General features: G+C 36.7%; 1 protein-coding gene across 1 annotated transcript in view; it reads right to left on the bottom strand.

Annotated features, from left to right (window-relative positions):
* ADGRV1 (adhesion G protein-coupled receptor V1) overlaps nt 1-14,772 on the bottom strand; it is a 295,225-nt gene extending 280,453 nt beyond the window's left edge. The window contains exons 1-3 of the mRNA XM_059834045.1: nt 14,751-14,772; nt 2,772-2,956; nt 829-978 (exon numbers count right to left, since the gene is read on the bottom strand). Coding sequence (XP_059690028.1) covers nt 829-978; nt 2,772-2,956; nt 14,751-14,772 — 357 coding nt within the window. The remainder of the gene's footprint in view (nt 1-828; nt 979-2,771; nt 2,957-14,750) is intronic.
* Between the last annotated feature and the right edge of the window lie 2,299 nt (nt 14,773-17,071).

Here is a 17,071-nt window from a genome sequence, read left to right as displayed (position 1 = left end):
ACACCATAGCAATAGAGAACTAGCTACGAAGCATGTAGCACTGCCAGGAACTCCAAAGTTTTTCTTTTTTTCCTAACATTTGTATAAAACTGAAACTTTGAAGCTATTATACTGATATATCAGCTAAAGGAAACAAACCGTTACAGTGTTGTACAAATGAGCTACATTTACAAACCAAAGGAAGGAGGAATATATTTTTATATTCACTGCCAACATCCCCTGAGATGTGTAATAATTGGTAATAAAACATAAAATCTATCTTTACTGAACTGACATCAAATTTAGTTATGAACTGTTACCAAAAAAAAAAAGTGAATGTGAACTCCTCTCTTGTAGCATGACTCCTGTGAGACAGAACCATATGAAGAGATTTATCAATAAGCATGCAAAAAATTGATTGTTTGTTTTTGGTAAGTCTCTTTTACCCTCTGCTTCTGGAGGACTAGAAGTCATCCTCTTTCTTTTGCTACTTCCACCCTCTTCCAGGTACGGTCTATGCAGAAAAACAGGAAAGGCTGAGTCTCTTCACAATCTAACTCTTCTGGGCTCTTGTACACCTTCAAATGTCCACAGCCGAATGCAGTGCCCACTGAAGTTTCAGACTACGTCTATACTGCACAGCAACATCACACAGAGACACCCACAGGAATGGCAAAACCTTCTAAAGAGCAGTAAGCACCATCCTGGCTAGCCTCCAGATTTTAATTCTTACCTATTAGGATTCAGACTCACAAGCAGTTTTAACTACACTGAAGTCTAAGGAATACCATTCATTTATGTCAGATTATGTTTTCTGGGGAACAGACAATTTGAACAACTGAGACTTACTGGCAGTGTCAAGTAAAATGTGAATGTCTCATCAGCCTCTGGAAGATCATCATCACAGACAGATATATACACTGTTCGGTTTGTTTCTGTATCAGGTATAAATGCAGCTGCATACGTGTCAAAAAAGTCTCCTGTGTTTTCTCCATCAATCTGCAATAAATACACAATTGAATGCCACCTCCTTCTTCCCCCACTGTCTTCTGTAACATTATTCTGGACTCATTTAACAGACTTCATACACTCTTCTTTGCACACAATTCTTCCTGCAATTTCCGCTGCTATCATACAGTTAATTTCTGGACAGAAGGTATAGGTAATACCCCCTTGTATCCATGCTGAGTAACCAGGAAAAAAAAACGAAACAAACATGACAGTTTATTCGGAACCATTTATGACTTCCTTTCTTGCAACTGCGTATCTTTTGCAAAATGCACCAAATGACTATTTTTTTAATGGAAAAGCTATTCCTAGCACAGATCTGTATGTGTCATAATACCCTACCTGAATTAAACTTACCTTAAGATGTAACTGGCCTCTGCCTGCCTGACTCACTCCAGGGACTAGGAGACTAGGTGTTTAACCTAGGTTAACATTTTGATTGCCAAAGCTGGCAAGATGAAGTCTTCTATAACGAAACAGCCCTGCTTTCATTTCAGTCACCAAAAGAAAATCCCACTGATTCTACTGTAAGTAAGGTGGTCAGAAGAGAGATTACAAAGGCAGTAGTGTCAAGACTAAGGTTAAGTTTACGGCTGGAAGCTGAGACTAAATGGAGAGAAGCAACTGAACAAGCACAGCTGCCACACCTGAAACTACCATCCTTATAGGCACTAAAGGTTTAAACAAACCATTGTGAAAAAGGCTATTCTTCATTTGAGAACAGTGAAATTTGAAGTTCAGTGAAGAAGAAACAAAGTATGGAAGGTATTTTTGTGGCTGTCACCTATCATTGGACATACTGGCAAGGATGTTTTGTGTATCTGAGCCAACACTAGATTTACCAAAAAGCTCTTACAAAAACAGGCTATAAACATCTTCCTTAAAAAGTGCTCAAAATATTCATGTTAGAAACAAAATTTGGAATTTCAGGTCTTTAATAAGAAAACTAAGTTACTCTGCTTGTTACACCAGTAAAGAGCACTAGTTTCAAAGTACAATTACGTTTTCTCAAGGTTTTCTCCTCAGATATTAATGAAGTGGGAAATCCCTACAGATCAATTTTTATTCCTTGTAATTTCTAAGACGTGTATGTTTCACATTTAGTTACAAGAGAATAAAATACTGTGCAGGAACATAGACAGTTTCTGTTGTCTACAGACTGTAGAAATTCATAGGCAGTATATCTTCTCTGATACACTGCTGTGTTCTCATGTGGTACTCATACCACATAGCATCTTACTCCATACACATATGGTATAGCACACTCTAAGGGGTTTAAACTTCTAAAGGGAATAGAATTGAAATAATCATTAATAACAGCTAAGAAATAAAGGAAGTAATGTAAAAAATACTGACTCCGATCTCCAAATGAATTGAACAACGTAATTTTTAAAATTTGTAAGGAAATCTGACTCAAACAGTGGAGTAGCTATTAAATTGGAGGTTCTACTGTAATCTGGAAAAGGAAGAATTGTTATATATCCACATTTTCAGTACGAGCTCACAGCCGCAATCAAAATCAAACAAGCATATCAGTTTGGACTTCCACCTGAGCAGTAGGAGCCTGCTCCTTGAGGAGATGTTTATACAATTATTTTGAAACTACTGATGCAGCCAGCAGGAATTTACTCAGTTACAGAAACTGGGTGTTGCTTCTTCAAAGTGAAGCACTATCCCAGTGAAATACCACCCTTCTTTACACTGGCTCGATAAAAACAGGCAACGTTCAAAACTTCAGAAAGATATTAATATTTACTGAGAATATAACTGGCATAATTTCTTACCGACACAATTGCTGTGATGTTAGCAGGCTTCCCTGTCCTCTCAATTACAAGACGTATAACAGTCGTACTTGTTTCATTAACTACAAATTCTGTTTGTCCACTGAACTTCACTTCTGTTTCTCCAGATGTGAAATGAATGAGTAATGCTAAAAGCAAATAAACTAATAAAGAAGCAGAGGGCATCCCTATAGAAAAAGAAAAGAATAATTAAAAAAAATTGAAGTCTAAAATACATAAAACATTCCCAGTTGACCTTACCAATGCAGTCAGCCCTTCTCAATCCTTCATATACTGTGATTATCTTGTGAACTTCAGAAATGAGAGGAAAACATGCACAGGCCTACACTATCATCAAGTCAGATAATGTAATTATTATCTACATCGAATTCTATTTTCATAATTTTCATTTAGTCATTTTCTAGACAGTATTTATCAACTTTTTTCAAGTGGAGGAATAAGTAATTTATTTTAAGAAAAAAACAATGACATTGCCACAATTGTTTTTATTTTCAACTAACACATAATTAGCTTAAAGGTTGACAGTTCTATTTCAACTTTCTTTGCTCTCTTGATTCTCTTTAGAAATAAACATGAATTGGCAGGAAGGGTGAAGGGTTGGATGTTTGCAGTCATCTCATAGACCATCTTCTGACATCTTATGGACCATGAAATGTTCTTAAACATTTGCATATTTACTTGAGATTCTTTTCAACTGCTTCTCTTATCCCATGATTCTTTCATGTTGTTTTGTCACAGAGAATCACTGTGGCACATTTTAATGCCATTGTAACCTTTGTACAGCCAGACCTTTATTTTTATTTGTTTCTGCACAATGTCTAGTTTTCTTTTCTGTTAGGGTAAGACAACTTAAAACTAAGGGGGGTTATTTCTCTTACATAAGAGTCCAGTTATGTAATGTAAAATACAAGTTTAAGTTCCAGTGAAGTCATTAGGTGCTGATACTGTGAAAGACGCATTTTTAAGAGGCTCTGGCACAACAAATTGGAAACAGCTGCTATATTATCCAGAGGCTCATATTGTACAATGCTGACCAGAATTGAGAACTTGGATGCTGGATGGAACAGATTTCTGTCATAAGGATCTGAGCAATTTTTGAACAAACCAGGAGAACAAAGTTGCGTTCTAAACACCAAAAAGCACTACAGCATGGATCTTTAATGGAATTAGTTCTTTCAGCAAGTTTCTTTTAATCTGTAGTCACTATTTTATAAAGTTACCTTTTAAAATTTCTGTACAAAAGATACAAACAATATTTGTGTAATTACACATATAAATAAAATGTCACTTTGCTTAAAATTATGCTTCCAAGTGCTATCTTTATCAGACAAATCTGGTCAATGATGGTTGGATAAACTGTGCAGAACATATTCTATTACTATTTGCATATCAGTAATATTTAAGCTCAGCCATGTTTGCACAGCACTTGTTTCCATTATTTATGAGTGACAGTAAATGAATATTCAGTCAGAAATGGTCATTGAAAGAGAAAATGGCATGCGTATATTGAAACGTATCTTTGTAAAGTGTGTGTCACATTTGTAATCAGAACACACTTGAGGTCCAGCACAGATTCTAAGTGTTTTATGTACCCAGTCAGGTAACTTTATTCTTGCACTGAACAGAGAGTAAGAGAGCCTTCAGATCACTAAAATTAACACAGCTTCAGAAAGGCTTCAAGACTTTGATTCATCTTACAATAAATTCTGTCTGAGCAAGGGTCAAATTTACATTAGGAAGACTCATAATAAACTGCTTTCAGGCAAGTGAAAGAACAAAAATTGTCCACAGACATGACATATTAAATAACTATAAGTTGTAACTACAGTCAAGAAAACTATCAGTGTCTCTCAGAATATCTACAAAGACTGGTGAGATGACAAAATTAGCCAATTTTAATTAATTGTAATAAAAAATATGCTTAGCTCTACTGAACATCACAGAGGGAACAGGCAAGCAATGAAAGTAAGTGCAAAAAATCAGGACTAATCATTTCCCCTATGAAAACAACCATCCATTTTACAACCTATTTGAACAGTGTTTCGCTATTTGCAGCAAAAATGTCATACAGTAAAATAATTTTGCTGCAGAACTTCACATTGCCACATTGCTATAAACTTTTATTAGCATGAACACAGTCCTTCAAGATATCCATGGCTCTATTGAGAATTCAGTGTGTAACAGACTTTCAGGAACAATGCTTGATTCCTACGTATCTATCTATTCAGTAATTCTAGTGTGGAAAAAGCTTACAGTAGGAAGCAAAGATAAAATATACATACATAAAACCCCTGGGATTTAACACTGTCAGCATTTCCAAAGTTGACTGTATTAACTTGCAAGATGCTTTTGTTGTTTTTATGTGGAACTGCTCTGAAAAATACAAACCTTCAAGCTGGAAAGAGAACAGTTGTCTAACCTTTTTAAACTCTGAGACAATTACACTGTCTGCAGATGCAGGCATCATCCATACTGAACTGAGGAATTTGTTGACCTTTTAGCTTCAGCTGTTACCTTGTCATAGACTTCACAAATATCTTCCCACGGTACATGCTTCTAGTAAATAATACTGAAAACATGATCCTTGAGGGCAAGATTACAAAGTTTAGAATTACTTGAATTCTATTACTTCTACTAGAGAGCATTCTAAAACTATAGGATTACTCCTGTGGAACAAGAGAGGTTTCACAATCATACCATCAATTATTTAGCTGGTGTGTTTTCTTCCTTGTTATATTATTTGTACTAAGATTTACTTTGCACAGCCTGCCAAAAGTAGTTTTTACTCTGTTTATATAAACTCAACTTTGAAAATCATTATTATATTTAAAGATTGACGTAATATAGTAAAAATAACATAAATCAAGACTTAGAGAATGCAGAACAAATTTATTCAAATAGCTGAAAAGATTTTATAGGTCACAGTAATTCACTTTATCAAATATGAACTCACTTTGTACACTAAATTCCTACATAAATTTACATGGGAAGACAATTTGTTCCTTATTAACCACATTGCATAAAGTTCAGCAGAAGCCTTTGCAAGATCAGGGATTAAAAGATGACCCTTCCCCACCTCCCTCCCCGCAGTATATCACTGGTGTGTTTAATTTTTTTTTTTTTCACATGAAGCTGAAACTCTAGTCCTTGTTCACTGCTAAATTTTGGTGAACTATGCATTTGGTGCACCAAATACTCCCCTCTGCTTCAGCTAAATATTAAGTTCAGTTCTCTCAGTCCAGGATATTCAGTCAGGCTTTGAAACAGATTAATGAGTCAAAGTCATTTAAATGTTTTTGAAACAACTAGCAGCAATGCAATATTATACATCTTCAGAGTAGATACAAGTCAAGAGACTAACTATTCTGTTACTATGTTCTGACTAAAGCCATTTCAAATAATGATTTGTAGTATCAGTGGTAGTTTAAAGCCATGCTACGTACTGAGACCTAGATGATGTTTGTAAGGGGTTTATAATAAAAGTTTCTGACATCAAAACCAAAAGAAAGTACTTCTCAAAAAATTATCTAGACATTTTAGTGGTATTAAAGAATCTTAAAAGTCTAAAAATCACATTCTTCAACTACATAATTTTAAAAAGGTAAAGAAATCTAGCTCAGAATTCTGAGTCATGATACCTAACTAGCATTTTCTTTTAGTCTGTGTTTTATGGCACTTTCTGAAGCACATTTGTGTTTTGCCCCGAGAACACAGAATCCTAGTGTAGAACCCAGCAGAGCATATACTGATTCCACACAGTAATTTCCACAGTAATGTCACAAATTATGTGATGAATACCATTTCAATCTATTGCCCAATTGGAGCCAAGGAGAGATAGGCTTACAAAATGGGCGTTTCTCATAACTGATGAATTACCAGGATTAGCTTACGTTTTCCGCTCAGTTCCTGGAACAAATTTCAGATGAAGACTTTAAAGTTTATAAAGAATGAGTGGTCTTTTCTGCAGACTTCTGTAAAGAGTGAGAAGTATTTTCTGCAGATTTTTATGCTGGCTTCTGCGCTTAACAAATCAAAACCCTTAAGAATGAAAAGGTCTCCTGGCTGTTTTCACTGAAGGCAGAGAGAACTTACAGACTAGTGGCACCTGGAGAGGTCAAGAAGGGAAATGAAAGGGCTGTGAAAGATTCCAAATCTGAAATTAAATGAGTGTAAAATGCCAGATATGGAACAGAGAATGGCAAAAGAAAGGGGAGTTTACCAACAAGCAGATGGAACGAGGGATTAAGTACCCTGTTCCTCAGACTTGCCATTGCTGCTCGGGAAAAGAAACAAGCAGGTATGCTGAAGCAGCACCTCTCCCACCCAGCAGCTACAACTTGGTTATCACCGCTCGTCTTCGCACAACACATTGTAGATTTCTAAAGTCCATGGACACGGGGCAGCAGAGCAAGTGCAAAGCCTAGTGCACTTCTCACTGCCTGTCCTTGTCTACTCCCTGTGATTACCAACACCCAGCCAAGTAGAACATTCAAAAACTGGCATGCCTAGTACTTTGCATTGAGTGCAGCATTACTGCTATCAATGGTTGCCAGAGAGAAGTCTATTCACAGCAGAGATGTCAGCACCCAGCAGCATCTTTGGCTGAATACAATGGGAGAGAGATACATGTGTTCTTTCATATGTAAAGAGGAGATTCTCTGTACTACACAGGAACAGCACAGAGCAAGAAGTTTCACAAGGTCATTGCCTTGCTGCACCTGTTGTAGAAACATATTAAAAAACTGCACATTTTCAGCATTTTTATTTTAGGCATTCTCAGAACCACTGAAATTTACAACAGTATTGGAGAACAAGGTAGGAAAGCAGCAGGAATTATAAAAACTTTGATTCACTAAACCTCTCCTTTCTATGTTGTCCTGATCCCAAATTAAGAGAGAAGTATTTCATTTCAGACTGGGGTTTTCTTTGCCTCAAAGCTCCCACAGTTCACACATATGCAAAGGAGGACACAACAGCTGTGTCTGCAAAACCTAGCATTTGGATAGTGGGTATTACCCAAGTCTGCTCTGTTGGTTGTTGTTCCTCTTTTTGATTTGGGCTTTTTTGTTTAGATGTGGGTAAGTAAGTCTCTCACTTTAATAGAGACTGGAAAAGAGTGTGTTCCAAAGGTACTATTTCAAAATAGTATCTTCCTATATGCCTTTTTTGCCTTCAGCCTGCTTCAAAGTGGATAAAGCATGAGAACTATAATAAGTCACAAGTACTGCTTTGTCTGCACCCCTAGACTGCACTAACAGTTGCAGCATTTGGGGCAAGAGTCTGTCTCACCAATTTCCATGCACATCATTCAGTGTCACTGGATGCCTTTGCTTCCAATTCTTCTCTAGGGTTTCCTGTCTTCCTCTTTACTACAGAGACATTCCAGGTACCTGCCCATCGTCCCCCTTCTTATTACTAACATTGGAAAGTGCTAGCCAAAGCACAAATGCAGACTACGAGGTGCTGAAAATCCCTTGATCAGCTTTCACTGTCCTGAAGTTTTTGGGCTCAGCTGCTTACTTACCTACTCCCCACTGCTGCCCTAACAGAACAGTAACACAGCACAACCTCAGGTGCTGAGAATATTTATCTGCATTTGAGATTAATGACACTGACATCAGTCAACGATTCTCCTGACCATTTTATTTCTAACAGTTGCAATATTTTAAAAAAAATCTTATTATCTAAGACCGTATGTATCACTGGGAATGGCCAATTTAATGTAACCTGAACAATATCTCCACATGAAAATTCTTTCTCATTCAATTACGTTCCCTTGAAAAAGGCAGGCACCCTTCAACAAAGACATCTTATCCTAAGGAAGAAAAGATGCTTAAGCTGCCTGCCGTTGTATTCATATTTACTTGTCAGAAAGGTAAATCTATTGTCACACCCAGGAACCAAAACCAAAAGTGGTAAATCTGCAAGCCGAGGCCAAGACAGAGGCCTGACGAGAAATCCAAATCATCTCATCCTGTTCTTAGAAGTCACTGAGAGGTAGAAAGTGTAATAAGCCTGGAGTACCCCTTGTAAGTTTTCTGGCAGCTTCTTTTCACTTCCTCAAAGGAATTTGAGTGGATCTAAACTATATCCTTAAATTTTAAGTTCTAAAGCATGCAATCATCACTGGAGAACCAAGTTTTATCTCTTAAGCCAGGTAATGCTAAGGGCTTTCTGAGGTAACCGCCTGCTCTGCCTAGTCTCATCCTGAGCAGGGAATAAAGGGCAAAACTCTCAAGCCATGCTGAATCCACTACTTCTGTTTGCTAGCAGCAAGCAGAGAGAACACAAGCCTCTTCTGCAAACATTTGCAGTTACCTTATAATTTCCTGGTCAAACAGAGAACCAGACAATAATTTTGACTTGCTGTAAGATCCACATTATTTTTACCCAGAGTACCTCCAGTGAAATGACTTGGAGTTATTAAGGTTACATTATATTTAGAACATAGATCAGAGCTTAATGTAAACAAACTTCGGCTAAACTCTGCTAATTAACAATGTTAAGAAATCCACCAGTAGGAATCTGAATTTGCCCTAATTTGTACCAACAAAACAACAGTGATTTCAGCTGCAGAACTTCTGATTTATCTCATGCAATTGATGAGAATCTATCCCTATATCGTTCTAACTATATACTGTAAAAAAACATTATTTTGGAATAGTTCCATTTAGCATATAGTATAGGTTTAAGCAAAAGGTAAATCCAGTTTTCAGCTCCACACCAGAAATCCTTTTCCACCTATATAGTTCTAATGAAAACAGCAGATATCTTTCAAAAACAGAAATTATTTTACAGGGTTTTTCAGGACCAGGGTCTAGCTTTTTACCTGGGCATTTTGTTCCAAGTAGGGCTTAAAACACTATAAGCACTCATACTCTCTCTCAAATGGTTTCTTTCACAAAAAAGCAAGCAGTTTAAAAAGAAACAAACAAAACAGAACAAAACCGAAACCAAACAACCCAGCCATGAAGATGCTTAGCACTACCAGCTCATGCCTATTGTAGAAGTAACTGCACAACTGAGCCTGCTGCAGGATCAGTTTCTTACACATATGGAACCAGAAATCCAGCTGAGGATGGTCCGCAGGCTTCAGTGAGGAACACCCATTTATACTACTTCAGTAAAGAACTGAAGTTTCACAATAATTTCCGTTTGTATGTCTACTTCAGAGGTTTCTCACATGTCCTCAACACTTTTACTTAACCTACTTTGAGAACATGTGAGCTGAGGACAAAAATACCACAGCTTCAAACACCTAGTACTTGTCCTGAATTAAGTACTATGGGCTGAATGAATAGCATATATCAGAAAAAGTAATTATGGGCTTCTGCAGTATAGTGGTTATTTTTCTCATACTTAAAACCAAAAATGCAACAACCTGTTTTGCAATAGTGCTTCACACATAATAGTCTTGCAAGAAAAAAATCTGTAAGGTACAGAACAGTAAATTACAGCCTCATGGTGGGGATTAGATGGCATTATTTCAGGTATACTGACAGAAGAATTATTGCTATCCATAGTGGATTCTTATTAAGTTAATATGCATGTATAAGCCAAACAGAATTTTAATGTGTTGCCTAATTATTAGAATAATTGTGTCAGTGAGTTATTCTTGACATCATAAAAGTGTATGATTAAACATGAAAATTTGTATCAACTATATATATTAAATTTAAGATGCAGATCAAAACAAGCTTCATTTCTACAGTTAAATGTGTTCATTTTTTATTAGATTGTAGAAAAGAATGTTGGTTTTATTACAAATCTGTATTTTACAAAGTTCCCCCAAAGACTTATTTCTGTAGAAGTAAAAATATATCTGTATCATTTTCAAGATGATTAGCATGGGGCCCTCACTCTAGTATATACTGTGATTTAATCTCTTAAATCTGGGAAATACGTTTTTAAATAAGACACATGATAAAGTATTTATGTGGTGAAGAGAACTCCCCAAGCAAAATTTGTTTGGGTTCAAAGACTTCTCACAATACCTTTATCATGTTTTGTGCTTTCCTTGGCTTTCTAAACCTTTTAACCTATGTCACAATTTAATAATCACTATGTAATAATTATAATCATTCTCTTATTAACTGGGTATTTCTTTTCGTTCTTCTAAGGCACCCTGTAGTTCAAGACAAGGAAATCTCTTTGTTGATTAGTTATTTAAGACCAGCAACAATAACTATGCTGGAAAGAAAGGTGCTTTGAGAGGATTACACAGAGCTAGTTCTCAACAGAACCAAGCGGAGAGCAGCAAATTACAAACCCAAGTACTTCATTGCATGTAACCAAATTGGCTGGTTGAAATGCTAATTGCCTTTCAGCAAAGCTAAAGGCAGACAGGGGACCCTGTGCTTCAGAGAATGACATGCATTTTTTACCCCACTTCTGCACCATTGTCTTGCTGAGAATTATTCAAAATCTATTCATAAAGGTAGCTCTTTTCCTAACCTTTAAAAATGTGGGAAATTTCTAAAGCTCTGACCAATAACTCAGATCTGTTGGTCTGCCAAACCCACAACAGATGGCTGAATTAAGGCCATGTTAAATCCTTAATGAAGCAAAGCTTGAAACAATTCAGAGCAGTAACATATTGGACAAGTCCAGGATAAGTGACTGCGGAGAATGAAGTTTCTTTTGCCATCTGAAAATCAGACTCATAATTGTACTCTAAATAATAATTTTATACTAGATACAAAATGAGATAAGCAAACAAAAATCTCATGGCATATAAAAACATATCACCATAACATTCTAGAGGAAATTCTGTCTTCAGCTTGCTCAGAAATCCACAAACACAAAAGCTGCGATGAAAATGGAAAGCATCTTCTCTGTTGTTTAATTTTGCCAGAGAAATTTACCCTGTCAAATAAGCCTGTTTAAATAAGTACAACTTTATCTTAATAGCAACCTTGGTTTGGACTTACAAATTATTTCAGTAAAAGGAGTTTAAACAGCTTTAACTAGTTTTATAGGAAATACTCATAGGCCAATCTGTAAAACAATGTTTTTCATATTTTAAGCATATTTCAGAACTCCCGGTTTCCAAATTCTTTCTTCAAACAGCCACAAGTTCTCACGTATAGAGTAAACTCAATCTTGAAAATGTTTATTGACACAAAGTATTTTCCAGTGAGATTGTTCACTGAAAGAGTGACTTAGGCCAGTGAGGCTTTGCAGAAATAATATAATTTGTGATTAGATAACTTTTTTCAGAGTAAAAAAAATTAGAGTGGGTCCACCTTGAATAAGATAAATGGCCTCTACCATTGATTCCTCCTGTCAATCTTTTTACCTAGGAAACAGTAATACAGCTCCTATTAGACAGACATAATTCTTGAATTTCTGGAACTACAACAAATGCCTGCAGTAGGCAGCAATGGTTCTGTAAGCTTCATTTTGATGATGGAGATGTTATATAGCATCTGAGTCTTAATGCACTTTGAAAGAAGTATTCAGATACTATGTATGCTTATTTCTAGTGAGGAAAACTGTTAAATTCATCGTTAGATACAACAGTGACTATACCTAAATCAGCCAGTCTTGCAGAGCTGAAACACAAGCCCAATTTCTACAAATGAGTAAAACCAATCAATATAATTAAACATGTAAAAATAGTTATGTACATGATTATATCTTTATGAGGTCATGGCCTAATAGTCCCTGAGCAAAGATTTTCAGCATATTCTTCGTATTTTCTCTCGCCTACCTACATTTTTGTATTTCTTAAGTGAACAACTAAACTGACCCAATACCAAGAACACATTGGAAGAGGCTGGCCAAGAAAGAAAAAAATCAGAGAGTGGGACTATCCAGCAATAAAATGAAGCTAAATTGCATCAGATACACTATCCCAAATAACAGTAAGAGTCAGACATACATTTTACTGTTTTGATGCTTCCAAAAACACCTCAGGCTAAAAAACTTCAGATGTAGTTGAGACAAATTTTAATTCTCCCTTTCTTTGAAGTGTAATGCAAGGACATACTTTCCCTCAAGTTTTCAATGAAACATTCTAAAATTAAAATTCTGTTAAGCTTATAGACCATTGCTACGTACATTTAAAAATAAAATAATTAATAATCACGTTATCATTATCATGTTTTAATTCTGAACAGCTATGGTAGTTGTGTTACAATATCAAAGGTGACCTGTGGATCATCAATCTTTTTCTCCCAAATTGCCATAAATTGTTTGTACCCCATGAGTGAGATCCTTACAGACCTCTGTAGTGGTATTCTGCTTCAGTGCTATACACTAAAGCTTTCATAGCTCTTCCAATAGTTCAGTTTCAGTCATCATACTCATGTGTTAAGTAAAATACGCGTGTAAGCATTTGCAGACTTAAGCACTCCTATATTTTTTTTGGAATTCCAAAAGCAAATATAAAAACCCTGGAAGGCAGTATGTTTAAATAACAAAATTCCATGTATATTAGAGGTTTTAATAACAAGTTATGATTTGGACCTGATTCTGAGAATTTCATTCAAATAAAGCTCACCGCAATTTCCGAGGGAAGTATTGCACTGTAGGTTTGAATGCATATGATCAATCTCATTCACTAGTATCAACTCTTTAAAACTCATCCAGTATTATTTTTCAGCCTTAAAAATGCTGACAGCACAAATAAACTGCCCAGCACCAGTTCTCACAAAAGCAAGTATAATTTTTCCCGTTGATTTCCATGTGACAAGGACACAGACCACAATTACAAGCTAATAAGCATGTGCTCCCATTATCAATGTTAATTAGTTCACTCAGATGCAAATTTAGTAAATACCATTGATTTCTTCATGTAAAGCTATTAAAACACAAAAGTGTATAAGAAAGCTAGTAAAGCACAAAACTGTATATTAGAAATCAACAACAACATAAATATCAGTAATAACAACAAATTAGAAATCAAAAATTGTACACCCTTGAAATATGTTAGCTTTTAGATTATCAAATATTTGGCCATTTCAACTGTAAGCCTAATATGCCACAATTTATTTTATTTCCTCAAGAATCTAGCTTTCCTTTCTACATGGAAACACTGAACACGTTTAGTAGGAGAAAGCTTGTTTTAGGCTTAAGGGGCAGATAAGCTAAATATATCACATTCTACCTTCAGTTATTAAACTGCCCTCATGCCAGATTCTCAAAATGCTTAGCATTTAACTGAAAGATTCATTCTAGAAGATGTGTGCAAAGTATTATCAGAAAAAACCACTTTTGGCTTCTATATAATGAATAAGATTTTTAAAAATCACACAATATTTCACATCTGCACTATAAAGCATTTATAGACTCATTAAAAAATAATGATTGATGTTTGGCAAGCAGTTCTGTATACATTTGATCTTAACTTCATCTGGGCTAGCCAGAGTGAATTATGCAATGTCTTATACAGAATCAGCATATCAAAAGCAAGAAGCATGAGCCATATTTCCAGTTGTAATCACTTACATGTCATAATTTAATCAACATGCTTAAAACTCATTCCTTATCAGATGATGATTTGAAAAATTCTTACGTTTCACTCACTCTCCTTTGCAATACACAATACATATGCAGCTCCTCCACTTTATTTTCACCTAATTTAAACAGCCAAATTAATGTTTTGTGCATTTTTGAGAGTTAAAAATTGCCAGCTAGGACACTTCAGACTGAGTTTCATCCTGATATGATCCCCTGAGAACAGGATTTTCCATTGGAAAGACTATTGTCTCCACCTGCCCTGCTCTGCAGAGCAGAAAGAGGAGCTGCTGGAACAACAGAAACCTTAGCAGACTCTTACTATCCAGCAGCCACTCACGGGTGAGCCACACGCTCACTGCCTGCCACTGGTTAAACCCTGTCCCTGCTGCAACAGGTGCTGCTGGCACAACCCTCCAGCTGGACAGTGAACATCTCTGCAGCTGCTATAGGGTGCTTCCAAAGAAACTACCACCTCAAACAGAGAGACAACAAACTTACCTAGACCCGGGGACGTGGACATCTGCGTCTTCTGAACCCAGCCAGCCGCCTGCACGCTCTCTGTCACTCACGCATTATGCATTCCCCTCTCCTACTCCTCCCTCTGCTCCGCGCAGCGTCCAGCACTCTCCTCCCTCTCCTGACTCCTGCTGCCTTCCCACTGCTGTGGAGATAAAAGGGGGTGGGATGGAAGAGGACAAAATTTTTTCAAACGCCAGCAAATTGCCCCTGCGCTGCTGTAGTTGAGATAGAGCTAGCCCCTCCAGTCACTGCCTTGGCAGTAATTCCACTTAGCTAGGGCTCCACTGTTTTATTACTGGAGGCAGCAAAACTGGCAGTTTTTATTACTGGATTATGACAGATTCTGGATTCAAGTCCTTGGCTGCACCAGGACATGCCGCTCATCTTAATTCACAGCTATTCAGTGCTCGGCAGGGAGGAACAATTTCCAATCCCAGGTCAGGCGTTCTGGACTCAGTCATTTCTCTCATATGGAATTCACGTTTTATGGTCACCACCATTCCAAGCAAACCCTGAGCCACAGCAGAGATACAAAGATGGCACTTGAATCTTGCCAAACTCCCTAATTCTCCCATTCAATGGTAAGCAAGTGTCAAAATTCCTACTTATCCAATAAATGTTGATGCATCTAAGCCGCAAAACACAGAAAATAGTGAATTTTGATGGAATTTCACTTAGTCCCATTTACACCGTCTCCACTCTTATTTCCAGAAACTCTGAGATAGCTACTAGGTCTTAAAAAGTGGAAATGCTATTGGAAACAAATGCAGCAGCAGCAGCAGAACAATTTCGTGTAGCTGAATCCAGTCAGATCCATTAACACTCCACACTCCCTGCATCTCTCGTACAAATTGAAACCGTTCTATCAAATTTTAACAAAGCATCGATTCCAACTCCAAGGAAATCCAACCTACCCAACACGTTCCTATTCTACAAGAGTACACAATCACGTATCAGGTACTTTGAGCTTGCTAGAGCCTGTCTTTTTTTTTTTTTCATTCCAAATCCTCAGACTGTTCTGTCAAAGCAGTACTCCTAAGTAGCTCGAAAAATCATGCCTCTGACACAACTTAGTGCAAAAGCAATGTAACAACCAACGTGCATCTAACGTGAAACTTGACAGATGCATTTTTTAAAATCCCTTATTGCTTATTAGTGTTGAATACACAGAATCTATCGTAAATGCCTATTTTAATACATATTAGCATATGAGTATTTAGAAACAAATCCAAATATAACTCTAGCCTAACTTTAGATATTAATACGCACAGCTTTTTTTCACAGACAGCGCATCTACAGAAAGAGTGGAGGGAAATGTTAAGCACAAAACAGGATTCTGCCCTGAACGAAAGCAGAATGATTTTTATCTTTGCTATAGTTTACTGAGAAGTCATCCATTTCAAATGAGCTTCCTTTGCTTTGTTTTTAATTTATTTGGAGCATATGGAAAAAGCAATCACAGGGATAGAAATCACAGAGAGAGGAAGCACTGATTCTGCTGAGGCTAATATAATCTTTGCATAGGGAAGGAAGGAATACAGCATAAAAGTATTAGGGCCAAAAAACTGACAGGATCTAGAAGGCTCTATGCCTTCTGCTGGCATTATCCTGGTCACTACATCAATACTGTGTCGAGTTATGGTGATTACAGTTCAGCAATAATGTAAACACACAGGAAAAGGCAAAGAAGATGCTACAGAATGATGAAAGGTTTGAAAAATTGCTTAGTAAAAGTCTCAAAGACCTCAAGATGTATTTTGCTTATAAAAGTAAAAGCGACACTTCAAAGTAGAAAGCATTCCACCTAACATCAGCCATCCAGTCTAACCTAGTCACATAGTAGGACGGGATGAACTACCTCCAAGAGCTGCTTATTTCTCTCCTCTGACTAAACAGGGAGTCCAAATGACAGTCTTAGACTACCGCCTAACTTTTGGATAATGACATTAGGTTAACATTAGGTAAGACGAATCTCTGGATTTGCTCTGTATACAGCTACAGAGAAAATGAACGTTGATAAATAAAAATCTGCTGTTCAACAAATAAAGGCATAGATGATCTAATATGCAGATGCAAAAGTAGACATTCATAATCGGAATAAACTCCAGTTCTTAAGAGTGAAGGAAACAATCCACTGGAACGACTCACCAAACATTATAATAAAATATCTCTTTTTTTAAAAACACAAGTGTACTTTTTTCTTCTAAAAAGCTATGCTGTGCACCTAGAAGGAATTCAGGCAGATGTGTATGATAATCCGTGTTATACGCCTGATCACTTCTTGCAGTAGCCCACCTGGG

Source organism: Gavia stellata, chromosome Z, assembly GCF_030936135.1.
Source record: "Gavia stellata isolate bGavSte3 chromosome Z, bGavSte3.hap2, whole genome shotgun sequence".
NCBI lineage: Eukaryota > Metazoa > Chordata > Aves > Gaviiformes > Gaviidae > Gavia > Gavia stellata.
The sequence above is the reverse complement of the archived record's forward strand: the minus strand, read 5'-3'. Positions and strand labels throughout refer to the sequence as shown.